General features: G+C 54.1%; 2 protein-coding genes across 2 annotated transcripts; both read right to left on the bottom strand.

Moving 5' to 3' along the window:
- Positions 1–717: 717 nt before the first annotated feature.
- On the bottom strand, positions 718–14,479 carry LOC139677606 (dual specificity protein phosphatase 22-A-like). Its single transcript, XM_071567728.1, has 7 exons — positions 14,459–14,479; positions 13,030–13,063; positions 12,424–12,506; positions 9,811–9,860; positions 6,865–6,939; positions 6,284–6,455; positions 718–2,017 (listed from the first exon to the last, which is right to left on the bottom strand). Exons 1-7 carry the CDS (start codon positions 14,477–14,479, stop codon positions 1,811–1,813), a joined length of 642 nt encoding a protein of 213 aa, XP_071423829.1. The 3' UTR covers positions 718–1,810.
- A 1,254-nt stretch (positions 14,480–15,733) lies between these two features.
- COX4I1 (cytochrome c oxidase subunit 4I1) lies at positions 15,734–21,764 on the bottom strand. The gene is made up of 5 exons (XM_071567729.1): positions 21,664–21,764; positions 20,638–20,717; positions 18,698–18,865; positions 17,465–17,596; positions 15,734–15,996 (listed from the first exon to the last, which is right to left on the bottom strand). The coding sequence occupies exons 2-5, from the start codon at positions 20,714–20,716 to the stop codon at positions 15,860–15,862; spliced, it is 516 nt and encodes a 171-aa protein (XP_071423830.1). The 5' UTR covers position 20,717; positions 21,664–21,764; the 3' UTR covers positions 15,734–15,859.
- Positions 21,765–22,158: the final 394 nt, after the last annotated feature.

The following is a 22,158-nucleotide window of genomic DNA, read 5'->3' on the forward strand; positions in this document are numbered from 1 at the left end:
GGGAATCTGCAGTTTGCAGGGGGCATCCCTTGGGATTCCCCAAATTGGGGAGGTTTTTCCAGGTTTTGCTTTGGTGCTGCAGTTCCTTGGGGAATGTTTGAATCCAGGAATGAGCAGCTGTGGGTCAGGAAGGACACGACCACCCAGGCTGGAGCAGGGACAGGACAGGCAGCACTCCATGGAGCTTATCACACCTACTGCAAACCTAATTGCTGTTATCACCCATCTCCAATGACTTCCTATTAATACCAGAAACCCACTTTCTTCTCTTTTTTCTTCCTATGTGCAAGTTCCATTTTTCTGCTTCCTGAAATGATGACAGAGGCTTTAAATCCAGTATCGATCCAGTTTCCTCAACCTCCCTTCAGTCCATTACATCAACAGCATTGATCTCATTAATTGCCTTCCCATACAGGGAGAGCTGCAGGAACAAACCATGGCATTACTTCCATGTGAAATAACAGCCACAGGGACCTTTTTCTCCACTGAAAAAGATGGGGAAAGCCTCCATATTTTCTTTTCCCAAAATTCTACACATAATGACTAAACACTGATCTCTAAAACTTTTAATTTTGCTGGTGGTTCTCATCAAGAAAATAGAAAACAGGCAGAGTCATGTCAGTCCATCTCTCTATTCCCACTGGGAATAGGACAAATCAAGTCCAGCCATCCTCGTGGTTTTAATCATTCTTCTCTTTATTAGGAGTTGGGCGAGTCACCTCTGGTGCTGTTACACTTTGAGTAACCAGAAATCTTCATTAAGAGAATTCCTAGAAATATTTGTAATGCCTTTTTTCTCAGAAGAAATTTCAGAACAAATATTTTTGAAGAGCCAAACAAGGTATTTATAGTAAAAGGACAAAGTGGAAGGGTTGAAGGTTTCAACATGAAAGGGCTGAATCGATGGGATGAGACGCCCCCTTGCAGGGCAGATGGGGGAGTCCTGCCAAAAAACCCTCTGGAAATGAACAGCATGAGTTTGGGATGAAAAACAGGACGTGGTCCTGGTCTTTGGATATTAAAAATGCTGTAGGAGAGGGACAGCATTAAACTGGTCCATCATTTGACTGAGTTCAACCAAGCAATTGGCTTCTTTGGCAAACAGGGACATTCAGGTCAGGCTCAGGAAAACCCAAAACCTCTCTGGCTCCAGGGATGGAGGCAGTGGGACAGGCAGCCTCCAGCACTGCTGGATTTACCCCTTACCTGGGGGTGGATTAAGAAAAATGCCACACAGACATTTGCCAAGGACAGGTTGGGCCAGGGAAATTCAAACACACTGAGGGGCATCTGCAGCCCCAGGAGCCTCCAGCCCCTCTCCCCATCCCACCACGTGCCAGCCAAGGCTCAGCAGCATCCCCACGCCCAGGATTCATTCCTCCCTCCCTGGACAGGCTGCCTGAGCTCCAGTGCCACTGCAAAGGACAAGGTGACCCCTCTCCATCTCATCCCACCTTGGCTTTCCAAGGTCTGCATCACCATTCCCATGCCCTGCCAGGGGAGCATCCAAGTATTGTGATGTCAGAGAGACTGACAGGGCTGGCTGCTGCTCTGAGGATGGCAAAGTGGCCATAATCCATTGGGAATGGAGGAACAGGACAGAGCACAAAGTAACTGGCTTGCCCAGGGGAACACACAGAGCTGGCAGCCAAGAGGGGGCTCTGCAAGTCCTGTCCCTCCAGCTCCCACCCTGGAGCCAACGGCAGCTGGCAGCTTTCTGCCCTAGACATAAACCCCTGGAGGTGCCTGGCAGAGGGAAGTGAGTTTTCCAAGCCCCAAGGCCAAGGCCTGCCCAAGAGCAGCCAGCTGCTTATCTGTTCATCCATCTGCTGCCACCGGTGCCACCTGCCTGGCAGGGAGGTGAGTAGGTGGGAGGTGGAGAGCGGAGCCAGGAGCAATCCCTGCTCCCCAGCTGCTGCTCCTTCTGCCCCTGCTGCTGCTGGCCCAGCAAGCGCTGCAGCTCCTCCTGGTCCTGGAATGGGTTCTTGCCATAGTCACGGCGGATCCAGGCTCGATACTGTCAGGAAAAAGCCAAAACAGGTTGCCAGGGTCGTCGGGGGCTGAAACACCCCCAAGATGGGAGCAGAACTGCAACAGCTCCAGTGGAAAGGAGAGAGAGCCAAGCAATGCCCGTTGCACCCCACTCCCCCAGACAAGGCTGGGGGATCCCCAGCCACATCCAGCATGCAGGAAGTCCCAGTTTCACAGGAGATCACAGATACAACAGCTCCCCATATCTGAGTGCTCCCTGCACCCCCAGCCTGGCACAGACTGGCCCAGAGAGCTGGCAGCATCCTCAGCTTCCCACACTGGCTGCAGCCAGGAAAGCAGCTTTATTTACTTCTCCTTGCCAAAAAGCTGCTGCTGTTCCTCATGTGCCTGAATTCCTGTAAGGAAAGCTTCCCCACACTTTCTCCCACAGGGACAAGGTGGACTCACTGCCACGACCAGCACAGCCAAGTTGGCTCTTGCAAGGTGAGGCAGGTTTGTTGTCAGAGCATCTTCCTCAGCACCAGGAGCTTGAATGGTACCCTCTCCTCCCCCTTCCTCACTGCAGCCAAACTGCAGGAGAATCCTGGTGGCCAGGGGCCAGCTGGCAGCAGGCTGAGGTCTGGAGGTGGTTGAGGAGCAGGAGATGGTCCCTTGAAATGCTTCCCATTACTGCTGAGTGAGAAACAGCCAGACACTCCCAGGCAGCAGCACTGAGGAGCATGGACAGGAATGGGCAGCTCTGCCAGGACCTGCCATGCCAGCTGTCCAGTGCTCACAGGGAACGGGCAGGGCTTTGCCATCTCCCTGAGTAGCTGGGAACCAGCTGCTCCAGCAAGGACTTACTGGGGTGAGTGGTAGGAGCACGCCCAGCAACACCAAACACCTTAAGAAAAGGATGGAGGGCACCTGTAGGTGTGGAGAGGGACTGAGCATCAGAGCCCTGGCATGGAGCAGCATCAGAGCCCTGACATGGGGTGTAGCCAGGGAAACCAGAGGGAGAGGGAAGCAGCCCCCATGGGCTGCCCAGTCTCAGCACCCCCAGGGCAAGGTGCCCTTGCTGTGGCTCTGGGAGCCACTAAGCTCCCAGCAAAGGTCTGGGATGCAGGACAGCAGGACTGACAGCTCAGCCCCAGGGCTGGATGAATCACAAGAGAAAAAAGTCTGAGACTGACCTTAGTGGCATCCCCCTCCCCTGCAGCCAGGGAAAGTCAGCTTGGGCACAGGGGATTTCCACTGGGAATGTCTAGATTTCCCAAATCCACTCCCTCAGACAGTGGGACTTACCACAGCTGCCACACACTTGGCACCTGCAAGCAGGACCCCAAGAGCCAGACCTGTATTCCATGCTAGAAAACAACCCTTGGGAAGTGAGTCCCAAAGGATTTTGGGCAAGCAACGATGCCAGCTGCTCATGGGGGAAACATCCCTCCCATTCAAACCATCCAGAGGGATGAAGCTCCACAGCAAGACCAGCCTGGCCACAGAGGCTCAGCACCCCTCAAGGCTCAGAGCTGACTCCCACCATCCAGTGAGGAGGGAAGGAGGGGGTGGGAGGCTGAGGGAAGCACCCTCTGCTGCTGCTGCTGCTGCTGCTCCCACGCGCTTCCTTTTAAAGCCAGAGCAAGAAGTGGTTACAGCCCGTTTCCTCCAGCACTGACCACTAACCCACTGCCCTCCTCCTTCTCTCTCCCAGGGCCAGGAGCACCCAACCCATCTGGGGTGGCACTAGAGGGGGAAAGGCAGCCTGACCACAGTGTGCCAGCACCACGGGGCAGCAGGTTCATCATCGGAATGTCCATCTCTGACTCCTCTCATACCCACACTCTCTTCCCTATGCACACTGACTTCCTTTTCTAACCTTACCCCTCAGCCTGCTGCTGCTCTTGGTCCCTTCCTTCCTTCTTTATCTATCTGGCCCAGATAAGCAGCATTTGCCAGCTTGAAACCACAGCTGCACGCTCGAGGCATTCTTACTGCGGTGAGGAGCGGGCTGGACAGTCCCAGGGAGCATCTTCCCCATTCCTGCCTCCCAGGGTCCCATCCAAGGTGCCTGCAGTGAAGGAAACCAAGGCACCAAGGGATGCTTGCCCACAGCCCCTCTTCCTCACAGGTTTTAACCACCGAGGAATGAGGCTTTTCCCCCTGAGCAGCCTGGCCAGCCCTTATCCAGGTCTGCTCTGATACACTGTGTTTCCAAACTGCTGCTTGCTGGGGTGACAGCTGAGCTAAATGGGAAAACTGAATCCCCTCAGGCTCAGGTCATGATACCCTTGGTCCTGCATCCCACCAATGCACATGGAAAACCACTCCAAAGCCACCAGCGAGAACAAGGTGTGATCTCCCACAGCCAAGGTAAGTAAGGCAGCTGCTGCTTGGCATGAAGCATGGCACAGGACCCAGGTGGCATCAGGTCCCAGGGGACATGTGAATGCCTTCAGCACCCACCACCCCGAGGGACCCACGACCACCCTCCTTGGCTGACCTGCCTGCAAATCCCTTTCTCTGGCAAAGGGGTGAGCTGGGAGCAAAGCACTGCCAGTCAGGCTGGAGCATCCAACCAGCTGTTCTCTTTCTGCAAATGCAGCTGCGGGTGAGTAATGCCGGAGCACTCCCGGCTCCGCCACCCAGCCTTGTCCCCTCCCGGGTGTCCCAGCAGTCCGCCCACGAGGGCCATTCCCTCCCCGCTGCTGTTCCCGCGGGGAACACACGGGGTTTCAAGGAAAAGGCAGCTCTTTCTAAATCCCACGGCTCAGGAAAACACATCCAAGCGTCCCCACCCTTGGCTCTGCCTTGGGTGTTTCAGGGAAATGCTGCTTGCAAAGCCAACTTGTAGGTGATGGAAAAGCAACTTCTAAGGAAAAGGAAGGAAACCCTGGTCCCTGTTGAGCCCAGTCTGGATTTGGAGGAGCAGGAGGAATAAGTCAAATGGAGAGAGGGCAGAACAGACCCCTCATCATGGTCTATACTGGGAGGTGGCCAGAACATGGGAAGGGCTGGGGAGGGCTGGCCCGGTCAGGGGAAGCCCCGCAGGAAATCTCCAGCATCACGGGTGTTTTGTAATTCCTTAGTGCATTTTCCACCCTCCTCTGCAGGCATTTTTGCAAGCTGGTGATAACAGGGCAGAGCCACATCCCTCATGTGACAGTGCCCACAGTTCCCAGGGAAGGGAACTTGGTGTTGGGGAAGGGGCTGAACTTTGGGCCAGTGTCACATGTTGGCCCTGTCTCTCTCGTGGGAGGAGAGAAATCCCCTTGAAGGGCTCAGCAGGGCTGGAGGGACCACTATGTCCCCTCTATCTACCTTGTTCCACGGGGCCATTCCACAATGCTTATGTCTGCAATGGATGGATGAGGGGGCTTTGTCTCCAGCGATGGCACCAAGTTTCGGGGTGACATGGGCTGTGAGATGCCTTGTACACATCGAGTTAAGGGTCACTTTTTGCTTGCAAAGATTCATCTGTGTTCTGAGTGCAGTTTGGGACCCAATCCTTGGCTGCACACCCCGGGGCTAAGTGAAGGAGCAGGGTGCAGTGTGGGAGGCTGGAGGACAGCTGGAGAATTGTGCTTTGAAAGGTCTTTCCCCTTGCTTTTGAGGGCTGTCCAGTTCCAGAGTGTAGCTCTGATCTCTGCTCTCCCAGCTAAACGTGCCGCTCTCACTCCCAGCTGCCAGAATCCAGCTTGGCTCAGCTCCATCATCCCTCCCTTGCACAGGATGGGATCCCATCCAGCCAGAGCTTCCGCTCTCCTAAAACCTGCAGCTCCACGTCATTCTGAGGAAGAGATTTCTCCACCCACACTTGCTCCTGCCTGTCCCTGCCCCTAAAAGCAGAGGACTTGCTGTCAGAGGAAGCTGTGCCAGATCCAAGCATGCCCAGACATCTCGACACTGCTCACAAGAGCCTTCCTCCCTCTCCTCTCCCTCTTTCCGCCTCCAGCTCCTGCTGAACTGCATTCCCAGGAATCAGCCCAGCTTCTTCCTGAGGCTCTCAGGGAACAAGCTGCTCTCCCATCCCTCCCACTGTGTCCTAACTAAACTCTCGAGAAAATAGCTGTGGTTTTAAGGTTTTAAAGAGCTTTAAATGCACAGACATAGTATCTAAGCCCTTCTTTTTTTTTTTTTCATTTTCTCCTTTTTTTTTTGCATGCAAACCCCCAAATCCCCAGATAATAAATAACATCCCCAAACAGCTGGGGCAAAGAGCTGGCCATGCAGAGAGCTGCATGCAAAAGAGACCTGCCTGGCTGCAAACTCCTCCAGCATGTATCTAAGAGGATGTTGGGGTGGGACGTACCTCCTGCAACAAGGTGCGCTCGTATTCCTGCAGCTGGTGCTGGAAGCCGCAGTTGGGGCTGACGTAGGGTCTCACAGCCTTGGTGGCAGCCAGGCAGCTCTCCCAGCCAAGCTCTGTCACTGTCATCAGATAAGCCACGAGGATGGTGGTGCTGCGGGAGACCCCAGCCAGGCTGGCACGGCACAAGGGACCAGAGTTACTCCCACTGCAGGGGTTGGTGTGGGACACCCATGGGATGCAGCTTCCCTTGGGTACCTCATCTTGCTGGGGTGCTTGCAGGGTTCCCCGGGCATGGATTGAGCAGGGAGAAGGAGCTCTCTCCCTCCCTCCCCACCGCTGGTGGCTCCAAGCAGGTGGCTTCCCCTGTCTCACCTCTTTTGATGCTCCTGTTGTCAGCTCATGGACCACCCACCCTCGTGGGTCCAGAGAGACCTTTCCCTGTTGCTGTCCCATTGTCCCTTATCTTCTCCTCTCCTTTCTCCCCACTGCAAGTGATGTTTGACACCAAGGACACCTTTTTGGAGCCCATCCCCACCTCCCAGTGGACCAATGAGACATGAGGAGGTTCCTGCAGCTCTCACCAATGGACCAGGCAGCCTCCCCCACCGAGCCGGCATTCGTGGATGAACTTGATACACTCCTTAAAATGCTGCAGCCTGCAAGGAGAGAGGCAGGAGGTGAGGAGGGCAGGGATGTCCACCCCTGCAAGGCACCAGGACATCCTGGAAACCACACCTGTGTCTCTCCTAAGGTCTTCCACCACTCTGGGGCCACCCACATGGGGTGGGAGCAGAGATTCTTCCTCTACCAGGTGAAGGCAGAGGGGATGATCTTCATCTACTGGGAAGGAAATGATCTGAGAGACTTCCCAGGGAATTTCCTGCTTCTTGAGGAATCAGGGAAGGATGGCGATGCCATCCAAGCCAGCTCAGGGAGGAGCCCAGTGGAACATCCTGAAGGGAAAGGTGTCATCTTGTGCATAAGGGACATACAGTCTTCCATGTCAGCACTTATCCTGAGCCACCAGCTCACCCCTAATTCCCAAATGTAGGCAAATACACCTGCTTCCCTAAAAGAGAAAGATGGACAGATGCCAGCAGGGAAGAAAGCAGGGAGAAGGTGGTTCTGGAGGCATTTTGCCCACAGGAGGACATGGAGAAGTGCCCATGCCAGGGAGGTGGGGCTGCCAGCAACAACACAGGCATGTTCATGGATTACTTCCTGCATTCCCAAAAGGATAACATTCACCCCAGCAACAACACAGGCATGTTCATGGATTGCTGCCTGCATTCCCAAAAGGATAACATTCACCCCAGCAACAACACAGGCATGTTCATGGATTACTTCCTGCATTCCCAAAAGGATAACATTCACCCAAACCAGAGCATTTCACAGCACCACAGGACTCGGAGCCAAGGCTTCCTGACTGAGACCTGGAAAACTGGATAACTAACTCCACACATACTGATGGAATAGAGGTGGGTGTTCATGGGAGAGTTACACAAGCCCTGTAGAGACACATCCCTCTGTTCCTCACTGGATGGGATGCTGGAAGCTGCTGAACCTCCAAGATCCCACGCTCAGCCAGGTATTCTCCTTGGCACATACTTCCAGTAAACCCTGCCCATTCCCGCTCACCCTCACAGCCATGCTGGGCCCTGGGGCAGCCTTGAGGCAGAAAACCTAATTCTGGGTCACTTGTGCTGGTGGTGGCCTCCCTGCCCACACAGCTGTGGGATTTTCAGGAGGAGAAGAGGGTCCCCTTGGCAGCAGCACCTCTGCTCCAGCACTGGACTTCCTCTGCCTCCGCGTGACGGGGTGGGTGTGCGCCTGCACAGCCTTCCTGATTTCTCAGAAGCCAAAGCATGAGCTACTGCAGTTATTCCCACTGTGCCCCTTGCCAAGGGAGTTGGTTTCCCTGTGGGGAGAAGGCACAACCCTCCAAAATCTCCTCCATCCCTGCTAGCCCGTGGAATGGGATGCTGTTCACCCTGCCCTGGCAGCGCTGGGCGCAGCTCCTTCTAAGAAAGCAACAAGGATTCATTAATTCAGGAATAGCAGTGGGTTCTGCTGCCCAGGAAAATGAGGAGAGATTAGGGAGTCTCTGAAACTGTGGTCATACTGAAAATATTGAGCCTTTCAGCCCTTGAAGGAGATATCAGTCCATTGCTTCTCAAGGTCTTCATCCTCCCCCACCGCAGCACCATCTCTTTTGCCTTTTCATGCTTAAAGCTCATCCCATGGCATTTCATCTCATCCTACTTATCTTCAGAAGCAGACAGCATCCCCCAGAGCCTGGAGGTGCTGCCCACACAGCTCCAAGCTCTCCAGATCCCAGTCCTCTTCTTCAGAGCCTTGGTAGGACCAGCAGGGATGCCCCTTGCTGGCAAGGACATGATGCTCGTGGCCTCAGCCCGCTCCATGCAGGCACCATCCCTCTCCCAGCCCATCCCACAGGGAGGGCAGTGAGCACTTCACCCACCCCATCCTTCCTCATGCACCCCACGGGGTGTTTTTCCCCAGGCAGCCAGCCAGAGGAAAACTCTCCCTGTGCTTTTCCAGCCTCCAAGTGTGGGATTGGGCTCCTGAGCTCCTGAGTCACAAGCATCTCCTCTGCAGGACACAAGGTCAGGAGGATTGTGAAATCCAAGGCATAAACTGACATGCAGAAAATAGTCCCTTGAATAAATCTTCCTTCCGGCAGCCAGCCTTATCTTCTTTTTTTTTTCTCCTCTTTCCTTTTGTAGACATGCCAGAAATGCCAAGAAATGAGCAAAGAGAAAGAGAGTAACAACCAAAAAGCCCAGTTCTTGCTGAGACAGGGTTTTCTTGTAAAGGTTCTCTTTCCGCTCAGCAAGAGCATGAGCAAGCAGAATGCCACCCATGGGCACAGCTGCTCCCAAGGATGCTGGAAAAACCAGCACAACAACAGGGCTCAGTTTGGTCACTCTGCATCAAGTTTTGATGCTTTTTAGGGTTTCATTCGAGAGAAAAATCCCTTGGAGTTGCCCATTTGCTGGTTGAAATGGAGGATTTATGGGTGCTGGTCACCCAAAGCAGCAGCAGGATGGTGCCTCCCCTCAGCACCAGCATCCCACAAAATCCTGGAACATCCTCCACAAGCTTCATCTCAAAAATATCATTACAAGAGTTATAATTATCTGTGCTTTATGTGGTAAAAAATGTTATTTAAATAAATACTTTTTGTCTCTTTCCAAAGAAAATGTCTGGAAGACACAAATCATTGTCTTTCTAACACTCCAATTTTCAACCCTGCACAATAGAACTGTTCTGAAATTTGATGGAAAACTAAATTTACTGACTGCAAACACACAGAAAAACAGATATTTAGCCCTAAAATTCTATTTATCACCTCAGAATACACCCCAGCTTCTCTCAAGTTCAGGAGGGATAGGAAATTTCATAGCACCAATGGATTAAAGCTTCCTCCTGCAGAATATGGACTTTTACTGACTGACAACTTCCAACGCACAATCTGGGAGGCAAAAGGGTGGGAAAGGACTTACAGGTTTTGACTGGATGAATCCGAGGCTGAGATACACAGATAGGTCATGTCCTGCAATACAAAGATGGTCACAGTAGTAGAATTCCTCCAAGAAACACAAAACATTCCATTTCTCTCTTATTTCTCTCATCTCCCCTTCCCCAGCTCACCCTTAGGGGAGGGAAAAGCTGAAAATCACTTTTGGGTACCATCACCCAGCTCTGCTCCAATGGGTGGGCACATCCATCCCATCCCAGGCTGCTTCCCACATTTCAATCCAGAGGACAAGACAGGCTGTGGAGGGGGCACTACCAGAACAGAACCAGCCCTTTCCTGGGGCCCTGAGCCCCATCAGGAAGATGTGAGTGAACATGCACTGACACAGCCACTCTCATCAGTGAGTTATTTCCTCCCCATCCTTTTAATACACCATAAATCATCTGCCTCATGCTGGTCTAGGTCAGATCACTTTCCTCTCCTTAAAACATCACTTCCTCGATCCTCCCTGTTCTAAGCTAAAATTAGATCCTTTTCTTCTCAGGGTTGGGGGTTTTTCACCCTTTCTTAGAGAAATGGGTGGAAATCCTGCAGTGAGAGCACCAGGGATTGCCCATTTCCATCAGGTCTCTGCTGAAAGGTCCTCCCTGGTTGATGCAGCCCAATCCCATGGACGACACTCCAACCCAGGGTGAATCAGGAGGCTGGAAAAAGTGGATCCTTCAAGGAGGGAAGGCACAGAGTGGGATGGGCACAGAGATAATTCTGTGCTGAATTACACTGCGAGGATGAGCATGGTCAGGCTTTCCCATGCACCACCTTCCATCCCATCCATGGCTCCACGCCCTTCCTGGTGCCACCCCGACCTCCCCAAAGCGAGAAGAGCCCACACAATGGCAAAGCCACCATGTCAAGCAGTGAATAAACCAACCCAACCCCAATCCTCCCCAAACCCTGACCCACACACCAATCCCAGATTAACTGCCAGACTCCCGGCGGCTTCCCCTTCCCCACAGGGCTGGGTGTCCCCATCCCACCTCGGGGAGCTGGGCCACGCATGGGAACGGTGCTGGGGTTTGCGGTTCCCGGCCCGGGGCCGTGATTGACACGTTGCTCAACCCACCATGCCTTTCCGGTTCCCCTTTCCGCACCCCGAGCTCTGCTCCCTGTTGTAAGCGCTCCGTGTGGTTTGCTCCCCGTCTGGCCATGCCCCAGGCTCGGCAGCCCCAGCTGCTGCCCCTTCCCCAGCCGTTTCTCTGCAGCCTCCTCCTCCTTCCCTCTGGCTCTCCCCCCTGCACAGTTACTCAATGATGTCTCAGCAGGGAGAAGGCTCCTACTGGGGTTTTGCTGGGGCTCCCTCCCCATGGTGGCCCCAAAAGGATGAGGAGTCTTGCCAATCCCCTTTGCTTCATTCAGCATCCCAAGATTTGGGAGACAGCCTCAGCAACACACCCTCAGCACAAGATGTGGATGTGCTGGAGGGAGTCCAGAGGAGCCCACAGAGATGCTCCAAGTGCTGGAGCCCCTCAGCTCTGGAGCCAGGCTGGGACTGCTGAGGGTGTTCACCTGGAGAAGAGAAGGGTCCAGGGAGACCTGAGACCCCCTTCCAGTGCCTAAAGAGACCCCAAGAGAGCTAGAGAGGGACTTGGGGCAAGGGATGGAGGGACAGGCCAAGGGGAATGGCTTCCCACTGCCAGAGGGCAGGATTAGATGAGATACTGGGAAGAAATTCTTGCCTGCAAGGGTGGGCAGGCCCTGGCACAGATTGCCCAGAGAAGCTGTAGCTGCCCCATCCCTGGGAGTGTCCAAGGCCAGGTTGGACAGGGCTTGGAGCAACCTGGGATAGTGGGAGGTGTCCCTGCCTATGGCGCAGGATGGAACAAGATGATCTTTAAGGTCGCTTTCCACCCAAAGCATTCCATGATTCTGTGCTATGATGATTTACAGGATTTGCCCCCTCACCCCATGGCTGTGCCCACCCTGTTAACCAGCTCTGTCCCCACACCAGGTAACCAGCACCCCATGGTCATGCCCCTCACTGCTCCACATCCCTGTGAGCCAAAGCCCAGGGGGCTGCTCTCAGTTCATGGGTCCATCCAGGCGGGATTTGTGCATGACAGCCCTGCTTGGCACCTCTGGCATCGCCCCACGGGCAGCTCCCTCCTGCCTCAGTTTCCCCACGGGTAGCCCGAGGGACTGCAGCGCTCTGGGGTCAGCGAGAAAGGAGGGCTGGCAATGCCAGGTCCTGGGTCCCGGGGGATGCCCCGAGCTCCGCTGTGTCCCCCGCCCCGCCCGCCGGGGCTCCATCCACGGGGCACCGCCGCCCTCTCGTGGGGACCCCCCGGCAGCACCGGGCACCCTCCAGGCCCGGCCCCGCAGCGCTGCGGGTCCCACCTGCGCCCCAAAAACCACCAAGTGGTGCCTGTGACCCCAAAACACCCCGCTCCCCCCACCCCAAAGCCAGCGCTGAGTTCCTTTGGGTGCAAGTCATCATTGCACGGTCCAAATCCGTGCAAATCACTGCAAATCCAGCATTGCTTCTTCTCAGGCCAGGAGAAGACCATGGGTGTCCCATCTGCACCTTCTCAGCCCCTGCTCCTCCAGGGTGGTCCTCCAGCCCCCCAACCTGGACACCCACCTCTAGCACGGGCTTGGCACCGTTGTGGACAGAGAGGATGTGGGTCACCCCATTCTTCAGCAGGTTTTCATGGTCTTCAGAGTCTGGAAGCAGGAGCCACATGGGAATCACCTGCCCTCCTGGGAGATCTACCGGACCACACACCCAACAACAACCCACACCCAGCCCCTTGACCACCATTCCAGCCCTTCCTGCTGCCTCGCACCCCACATGGTGCAGGGAAGGAGACTGGGCACCTCCTTCCAAGCAAAATTCCCCTTGGAAGTGCTGAGTACTCAGCAGGCTCCTAAAGCCACTCCCAAAACCAGAAATTATACAGGTAACTTAGAAAAGGCTGTGGTGTCCTCACTACTGAAGAGGTTTCCAGCCATGCCAAGGGTTTCCTGGCACAGCTGGTGACTGCAGCTCCCCATGGACATCCCTTTCCCGGGCTAGAGTTGCTTTGGATCACTTGCAGTCGGGATGGGGATTTTGGGGGGTTTTGGATCTCTGGAAGATGCTGAGGAGCAGACACAGGGAGCCCCCAAGGAGAGGGAATCCTCCAGCCCTGCCAGTTACCCAGAGATCCCACAGCACCACAGAGATGGGGCAGGGAAAGGCACTTACCACGGATATTCCCGAGGTAAAGGCCTGTGACAACCTGGGAGGTGACAAAAAGGAGAAAAACTTCAGACAGCACCAGGTACAAGGTGCATCCAACGTGGTGGGAGCATCAAGCTGCACATGTGGTTCCAGCAGGATGAGGACACCTGGCATCAAACTCCCCAAGCCATGACAAACCAAGCACTTAACCCATGAACCATCTTCATTAACAACCAGGAAAGGCTGAGCCCACTCAAACCACCAGCCCAAACCTCTCCAGGAGTGCAGAGCTCAGGAAAACTCAGCACAGAAGCAGAAGGGGCTTGGATGTGGTCCTGCAGAGTTTCAAAGGTTGCATCTGCCAGCTGGGGATAGATGGGCACAGGCTATTTATTTTTCTGGCCAAGATGTTGCAGTAAAATACATCAAGAAGACATCAAGACTGCAAATTTGGTCTCCAACTTGCTGCTGTGGGGTTAAGAAGGAGAAAAAGGGGCAGTGCAGGGTATCCATGGGGTATAAGAAGCTGACAGAGGATTTTCCAGGGGCACAAAAAAGACAGAACTGATTATCAGCTGGACTTGCTGGTGCAGAAGATCCCTGGTTTGAGAAGTTTGGGGAAGGGTTTTCAACAGCACTGGGTCACCTCCAGACCAGCTCTAACATTCAGCTGAACCCCAGCCCGTTCCTGGGTGCAAACACCTCGATCCAGCACAACTTGTACAGCACCAGCTGCTACCTCTAGAAAGGGGACATCAAGCCTTGCTTATTATCAACTCCAAAGGGGGATCCTACAAAAGTGTCTGCACCAAAAGCCTCTGGCAGCAACAGCTCAGGACCCCCAAGAGGGTTTGGTGGCACTGGGAGGGCTGTAAAAGCCACTTTGTTTGTCAGGTTGCATCTGTAGGGGGTGAAACCCAGGTCTAAACCACACCAGAGTCATGCAGAGTTTGCCCTGATTTGATCTCTCTGTTGTTGTCCCAGAGTCTAATTTTAAACTGGAGAATGCACACAAGGAGCTATTTCAGGATACTGACAGTAATTGATCCCCTCTGCCAGCCCAGGAGGAACAGGCAGCAGTGAAACCCCATTTCCCACACTGCTGTCGGGCACAAACACATACAAGGAGTGGCAAGGAGGGGAATTTCCCTGCAGGGACCCCCCTGTCAGCCCTGAGGATGAAAATGCCGTGGCTTTACCTCCCAAGGGATGAGCATTTAATGCCAGCTGTCGCTTTCCTGACCCCTGCAGGCACTTTGCTCCTCACCTCCAACATAAACCTTGCATATAAATCACTGTTTGTTTTCTCAGTTCTCTTTCTTAAGTGCTTGGAATTTCAAAGGGGAATGAAAAAGGAAAATGTAAATATTTAGGGAGTTGTGGTGGCCTGGGAAGGGCACCCATGGGCTGCAGAAGAGGACGTGCTGGCAAGCATCCCACTGCCCACCTTTACCTTGCTCATTCCACTCCCCATGGGCTCTCTCTCCCCAGGATCAGGATTCAGGTGGTTTCTTGGTCTCCAAGGCTACCTGCAAATAAACATCCGAAAATCCCAGGCAGGGATGGTGAGATCTGACCCTCTCCAGCAGTGTATCCCTATGCCAAGAGCAGGAGGAAGGGGAGCACGTGCCAGGGGAGGAACATGCAGAGCCCTGGACATTCAGCTCACCTTCAGGCTGCTCCGGCAGGTCCTGCTGCTGCACTGGCAAAGGGAACAGAGCAGAGTGGCTGGTGCTGGGCAGGGGAGGGTGAAATAAGGATCCAGGGTCATGCTGAGGCTCAGGTTTCCCTCCCAGACTCCCCGGAGCTTCCACAGTCTTTTGGGAAGCAAAGTCCTGGGAGGAACACCTCCCTCACCCCAGCAATGCCGCTGTCCAGGCTTCCTTCTGGGATACTGCAGGTTGGCACAAGCCCTGCATTCAGTGAGATGTCTCTTCCATTCAGGCTGATCCCCCCCAGCCTCAGGGGAGAGCAGATTTCAGAGCAGGGCCTGGAAAACCAGAGCGTGGCACAAGCACCGTGCAGCTGATGGAACAGAGGATAAGCCCATCTCCCCTTCCCTCTGGGAATGGGGATGAGAGGAGTTGTAAAGCAATGCTGCAACTCCAGCATGTGCTTCAAAACATCCACATTCCAGGTAGGAACACCTGACAGTTCCATGTCCCCCTCCCAGATCTGTGCCTGCAAGAGGCAGGAGCTGAGGGAGAGCAGGGAAAAGCAAATCACAGGCACAGCAAATACCCCCCAGCCCTTTCCAGCCTAGGGGATGCTGTTACCCTCAGACCACCCTTCTCTGCACCCTGGAGACAAATATGTCACCTTTACAGATGCAGGAAGGGGAGCTCATTGCTTAATTCCAACTCATTAATCTCACCTTAAAAACCTTCCCCTAATTTGAGTGGAAGGAAAAGGCTGGCCAGGAAGTGGCTGAGACCCCAAACAGCTCCTAAACATGTTCATGGACTTCAAAACATGGTTTCCTGTCATCAGGAAAAGAGTAAACTGAAGGCAAAACTTGTTTTAGTCTTCAGAGAGGTGTTTTTAAACCAAAAACCTGCAGAATCCAGGGGACACCAGCTTAGCTGAAGGGAGAAATTTGGCAGCAGCTTTCTCAGCCCTGAAAACATCAAGCCAGAAACCAGACTTTTCTCAGACCACAGTGTTTAATAAAACCTCTGAGGTGCTCTCACCCCAACAAACACATCCAGAGACCAGTCACAGGCAACTCTCAAGTTAACCAGATGTTTATTAGCATTTCTGTAGGTGGAGGGTGTTCCAGTACACAAGCAACGAGGTCACGCACAGGCGATGGAATCATTTCATATTCAAGCAGAGCAGGTTCCACTGAGTTGCTTTATTTCTTCCATTCGTTCTTTTCATAATCCCACTGGGATGAGATGCCCTCCACAGGGTTAACCCTCATGTCCAACATCCTCTTGGTCTGCGCCGACACCCACTCCTCGGAGAAGGTGTGTGGGATGGGCCCGTACACTGCAGGGTGGGAGGGGAGGAATTACATCGTGATGCCAAATCAGCAAGTTGGGAACTGAGGGACAAGTGTCACTAAAAAGAGCTTTTTTTCCCCTGAAGTCATCCCACTGGAGCAGGTTGCCCAGAGAAGCTGTGGCAGCCCCATTCCTGGAAGTGTTCAAAGCCAGGCTGGACAGGGATTGGAGTAATCTGGGATAGTGGAAGGTGTCCCTGCCCATGGCAGGGGGTGGGTTGGGATGAGCTTTAAGGTCCCTTCCAACCCAAACCATTCCATGGTTCTCTGATCTGCTCAAACCTACGCTCCTTACATCCAGTTTCTGTTGCATCCAGCTCAGATCTCATTCCCACATGGATTCTCCAGCAGTTTCCTTCACCACTAAAGGCTCTTACCAAAGTAACAGCTTCCTGCTTTCCTTTTCTTGGGAGCCTCAAGGCAGGGAGCAGCTCATTTAACTGGTGCTCTGCCTCACAGCAGCTGGAGGCTCCCTCGAGGTCAGATCCTTAGCTGGGAAAGCAGCCAAACATGGCAGAAGCCCAAATGCTCACTACCAAGGCAGCTTTTCCAGCAGCAGAGGGGAAATTCTGGGATCAGGAGTTATCACCGCTCATTCCCCTCCATTTCCTCTCCTCCCAAGAATAGAATCACAGACTGGTCTGGGTTGGAAAGGGCCTTAAAACTCCTCCTGTGCCACTCCACTGCCTGTGGCAGTGTAATGGTTTGACCCATGGCTCCCTCAGTAACCACTGTATCCAAGGAAGTTACAAGTATTCCACACGGGTCTTCCACGTAGGAGGGGGGGAGTGGTTTGGTTTGGGGCTTCCCTTCCTTGGCTGAGGAGCTGGAGGGAGGTGGTTGAAATCTGGTCCCTCTGGTCCCTGGTGGTTCTCCTGTCCTGGGTGAGATTGTTTCATTCTTGTTCCCTTTCCTTGAGGTTTTTAATTGTGTTTGTTTTGATTCATTCGGTTTCTTTGGGTTGGGTTGGTGTCTTCCCTATTTTCCAGCTAATCAATCCCCTTTTCTCCCTTCCCCTCTCCCCTGGGGGGTGGGATCCTGTGTATTGTGTGTACAGTGTGGTTTGTAAATGTTAGTAAATATAATTTATTCTTTTTATTCACTTCAGTTTCTTTACAGTGCGTGTCTCTTCTGTTTTGTTTTTTTTTCCCTTTCCTTTGCTGGGAAGGTTCTGGGAGGGGAAAGGGGGGCCAGTCCAGGGTTGGCAACAGCTGGGCCAAACCTGCTACAGGCAGGGACACCTTCCACCATCCCAGGTGCTGTTTGTGCCCAGGCCAGGCTCCCCTTTCCTTTGCAGGGAAGGTTCTGGGGGGGGGGAAAGGGGGGCCAGTCCAGGGTTGGCAACAGCTGGGCCAAACCTGCTACAGGCAGGGACACCTCCCACCATATGGGAATTCTCTAAGGTCCCATCAGGCATCATGGATTGGTCCTGCTCTCCACTGAGGAGTTACTTACTGAAGTGCTTCTGCCAGATGAGGATGACTCCGGTGAGGCCGAGGAAGAACAACACTCCACCCAGGACAGTCTTCCACTCGTTTGTTCCTTTGTTCATCTCTGCGTAGGTCTCGTTGAATTTGATACGATAAACTGCCAAAAGAAGCACCAAATCATCTCTTTTAACTTCTCCTGTGACTTTCAGGTGGACAGAGAACTCCAGAGGGAGGTGACTGTGCCCTGAGGCTGCCCCAAAAAGGGTGGATGATAAATTAGGTTTGGAATTAGCTGCCCTCTCCCACACCAGGACTAACAAGTTGTGTTTCACCCTCCCCATACCACTGTCAAGTCTTCATTTTATACATTATCATAAAGTTGTAGAATAAACCTGAAAGGACAAATAATGGAGCTCTCCTTCCTCCTCCCCTTCAATTCCCAGTGTGATCACTGACCCCAAAGCTTCCTAGCACAAATAATTCCAACAGGAATGTTTCTATCTCAAAAGGTTTGTCAGCTCTGCCACTGAAGTCCACAGGATTTTAAAATCCAAAGCAACAAAAGATCTGGAGAGTGCTTAGAAACATCTGAGCAGCTCCTCAAAGGGGTTTAATCCTTTCACACCTGTTCAGAGACCAGGTTCCCACTTCCTGCCAGGGCAGCAGTTAGAAAAAATGAGGCAGTTTTATTTGCAAGTCGAAACACCACTTGCAGCTTTAATTAGCTGGAATTTGGTTAATGTTAAAGTCAGTGCTCATTAACATTCAAATCCATGTTTGTGTTTGGGGCTCTTTTCCCTCAGCTGGACTAAGAATGGTGTGTTGTAATGAGGAGAATTTTTCTGGCTTGTTGAAAGCAGAGTGGAATGAAGAAACAAGGACAATTATAATTTGGATTCTGGAAGAGGAAGGAGTTGATGGAAGTGACCTCAGGTACAGAACAGACACCACAGCAGGTGCATTTAATGTTGTGAAACAGCACAAAGATCTTGGGAACAGCAACCATGGCCACAGGGATGGAGCAACTCTGCTACAAGGCTGAGAGAACTGGGATTGTTCAGTCTGGACCTTACTGTGGCTTCCAGTGCCTGAAGGGAGCCCACAGAAAAGATGGAGAGACTATTTCCAAGGGCCTGGAGCGACAGGACAAGGGGGAGTGGCTCCCCCTGCCACTGCCTGACTCCATGATAACCAACATGCAGCAGATGAGACTGTGTTGCTGCTGCCTGTGAGGTCACTTAAAGCCCCCCAGACCTACGTTCCACTTTCTCATCGATGGACAGGGCGGTCCACGAGGCCTTTTCCTTCTCCTTCAGCGCCTTCTGCTGCGCCGAGAGGTCCCTCACAAAGGCCACCTCGGGCAGGGGGACATCACGACGGTCCACGTAGGCTGGGAGGGTGTAATCCTCTGCTTTCACAACGCCAGCTGAGGGGGGGAAGAGAAGAGACACCAGTCAAGCTCCTGCCCAAACATCCCTCACTGGTTCCAGCACAAAAAGCCAAGAGCACAGGCCACACCTTGAGTGTTGTGTTCAGTTCTGGGCCCCTCAGTTCAGAAAGGACATTGAGGGGCTGGAGCGGGGCCAGAGAAGAGCAACGAGGCTGGAGAAGGGAGTGGAGCACAAGTGCTGTGGGGAGAGGCTGAGGGAGCTGGGGGTGTTCAGCCTGGAGAAGAGGAGGCTCAGAGGTGACCTCAGCACTGTCTGGAACTGCCTGAAGGGAAGTTCTGGCCAGGTGGGGGTTGGTCTCTTCTCCCAGGCACTCAGCAATAGGACAAGGGGGCACGATGGGCTCAAGCTCTGCCAGGGGAAATTGAAGTTGGAGAGCAGGAAAAAATTCTTTGCAGAGAGAGTGCTCAGGGATTGGAATGGGCTGCCCAGAGAGGGGGTGGATTCCCCATCCCTGGAGGTTTTTCAGCTGAGCTTGGCCATGGCACTGAGTGCCATGATCTGGTAAAGGGACTGGAGTTGGACCAAGGGTTGGACTCGATGATCTTGGAGGGCTTTTCCAACCCAATCCATTCTATGATTCTGTGATTCTATGAAAGGTGAGGCCAGTTAAAGGAATCCAGAACCCGGGGAGGGGGAAAGATCTCCAGATGGAGCATTTCAAACAGGTGCTATTCAAGAATAGAATCACAGACTGGTTTGGGTTGGAAAGGGCCTTAAAACTCCTCCTGTGCCACTCCACTGCCTGTGGCAGTGTAATGGTTTGACCCATGGCTCCCTCAGTAACCACTATATCCAAGGAAGTTACAAGTATTCCACACGGGTCTTCCAGGTAGCAGGTGGGGAGTGGTTTGGTTTGGGCCTTCCCTTCCTTGGCTGAGGAGCTGGAGGGAGGTGGTTGAAATCTGGTCCCTCCGGTCCCTGGTGGTTCTCCTGTCCTGGGTGAGATTGTTTCATTCTTGTTCCCTTTCCTTGAGGTTTTTAATTGTGTTTGTTTGGATTCATTCGGTTTCTTTGGGTTGGGTTGGTGTCTTCCCTATTTTCCAGCTAATCAATCCCCTTTTCTCCCTTCCCCTCTCCCCTGGGGGGTGGGATCCTGTGTATTGTGTATACAGTGTGGTTTGTAAATGTTAGTAAATATAATTTATTCTTTTTATTCACTTCAGTTTCTTTACAGTGCCTGTCTCTTCTGTTTTGTTTTTTTTCCCTTTCCTTTGCTGGGAAGGTTCTGGGAGGGAAAAGGGGGGCCAGTCCAGGGTTGCCAACAGGGAGGCCAAACCTGCTACAGGCAGGGACACCTCCCACCATCCCAGGTGCTGTTTGTGCCCAGGCCAGGCTCCCCTTTCCTTTGCAGGGAAGGTTCTGGGGGGAGAAAGGGGGGCCAGTCCAGGGTTGGCAACAGGGAGGCCAAACCTGCTACAGGCAGGGACACCTCCCACCATCCCAGGTGCTGTTTGTGGGAAGGTTCTGGGAGGGGGAAAGGGGGGCCAGTCCAGGGTTGCCAACAGCTGGGCCAAACCTGCTACAGGCAGGGACACCTCCCACCACCCCAGGTGCTGTTTGTGCCCAGGCCAGGCTCCCCTTTCCTTTGCTGGGAAGGTTCTGGGAAGGGAAAGGGGGGCCAGTCCAGGGTTGGCAACAGTTGGGCCAAACCTGCTAGAGGCAGGGACACCTCCCACCACCCCAGGTGCTGTTTGTGCCCAGGCCAGGCTGTGCTGCCCTGCCCAGCCCCCGGGGCAGGGTCACCCACCGTGTCCATGTGCTCTCAGGCACAGGGAGGTGCAGATGGATCTCCTCCCGACGAGGCTGAAGGCTCTGGAGGCCAACATCCTGCAGCAAGAACAGCACCGGGTCAGGCAGGCACAGGGCAAGGCAACAAGGGGAAATAACAACATTTCCCACAGGTTTAGACAAAAAAAGATCCAGCCCAGAGGCCTCCAGCCCCTTCTCCAAAGGGCAGCACATCACTCTGTGCTTTTCAGGGATATTCCCCCACTCTAAGATGATCCTTTCCCTCCCTGCTGTTACCCAGAACCTCCTGCAGTAAAATCCAAAGGCATTCCCTTGTTTCAGGCATATTCCCACACAAAATTGGCCTGGATGAGCCCTTGTGATCCTGCTTTTCCCCCACAACCTCCTGCACTCAAAGCCAATCCTTCGTTTTCAGGGATATTCCCCCACCAAAATGATTTGGATCAGCCTTTCCATCCCTGCTTTCCCCTCCATCCTCCTGCACTCGAACCCAACGACATTCCCTTGCCCAAACCACCTTTCCAAGACGCTTTAATTCCAAAGCTCCCCTTCCTGGGCAGATTCCAGGAACCGCAAGCACATCCCACACTCGCTGCGGCAATCCCTGAGCAGGAAGCAATCCCGGCACACCCCCGGGCAGGGCGGGCACGGGATAACGGGGCCTGGTACCCACGCGGGGCTCCGATTCCTCCCTTGGCCCCATCTTATCCCCAAACCCCCAAAACCTCCAAATGGACCCGCTGCCCGCCCTGACCTTGCCCTCCTCACACACTGTCACCACACGCCTGCCGATATGTCGCGACACCGGCGATGTGACCCTGCACGGACACGCCCAGACTCTCTGCGGGGAACGGCCGCGGCGCTGCCCCCTCACACCGCCCACCCGCAGCCCCCACACGGCGCTGCCCCGCCTGCCCTCCCGCCGGCTCAGGGGCGGATGGGGATGGCAGAGGGATCCCTCACGCCCTCCCAAGCCCTTCCCGGTCCCCTCCCGGTCCGCCCCGGCCCGTCCCGGCCCCACGACCTGGCGACCGTCCTCTACGGCGGGCGGGACCGGAAGGAGCCGGGCCGGAAGTGCGGGGCAGGCCGGGAGCGCGGGCAGCGAGAGGCGGGGCCGGAGCGGCCGCGCGCGGGGCCTGACGGGATGCGGGCGGACCGTGCCTGGAGGTGCATCCCGGACTCCCAGAATCCCGGGATTACCGAGCCTGGAAAAGGCCCTCCAAGATCGTGAAATCCACCCTGTGCTCGCCCCCCAGCCCAGAGCTCTGAGTGCCACTGCCCGGCGCTCCTTGGGCACCTCCAGGGCTGGGCACTCCAAACCTCCCTGGGCAGCCCCTTCCAAGGCCTGAAACCCTTTCCATGGGGAAATTCCTCCTCATGTCCAACCTGAAGCTCCCCTGGGAATGTTCCCTCTGCTCCTGTCCCTGTTCCTGGAGCAGAGCCCGACCCGCCCCAGCTCCCCAATCCTGGCAGGGATTGCAGAGCCAGAAGGTCCCCCCTGAGCCTCCTTTTCTCCAGC

The sequence above is a fragment of the Pithys albifrons genome, chromosome 12 (assembly GCF_047495875.1).
Source record: "Pithys albifrons albifrons isolate INPA30051 chromosome 12, PitAlb_v1, whole genome shotgun sequence".
Classification (NCBI taxonomy): domain Eukaryota; kingdom Metazoa; phylum Chordata; class Aves; order Passeriformes; family Thamnophilidae; genus Pithys; species Pithys albifrons.

What these genes read in the sequence shown, in the direction of transcription:
- COX4I1 (XM_071567729.1), bottom strand. Translation starts at nt 20,716, where the DNA reads ATGTTGGCCTCCAGAGCCTTCAGCCTCGTCGGGAGGAGATCCATCTGC. An exon ending in CCTGAGAGCACATGGACACG is followed by an intron (nt 18,866 to 20,637) that starts GTGGGTGACCCT and finishes TCCCCCCCTCAG; the next exon opens with CTGGCGTTGTGAAAGCAGAG. An exon ending in CATCTGGCAGAAGCACTTCA is followed by an intron (nt 15,997 to 17,464) that starts GTAAGTAACTCC and finishes CCCACCCTGCAG; the next exon opens with TGTACGGGCCCATCCCACAC.
- LOC139677606 (XM_071567728.1), bottom strand. Translation starts at nt 14,479, where the DNA reads ATGGGGAGTGGAATGAGCAAG. An exon ending in TGGGGAGTGGAATGAGCAAG is followed by an intron (nt 13,064 to 14,458) that starts GTAAAGGTGGGC and finishes GTCACCTCCCAG; the next exon opens with GTTGTCACAGGCCTTTACCT. An exon ending in GGAGGCTGCCTGGTCCATTG is followed by an intron (nt 6,456 to 6,864) that starts GTGAGAGCTGCA and finishes GTGCCGTGCCAG; the next exon opens with CCTGGCTGGGGTCTCCCGCA.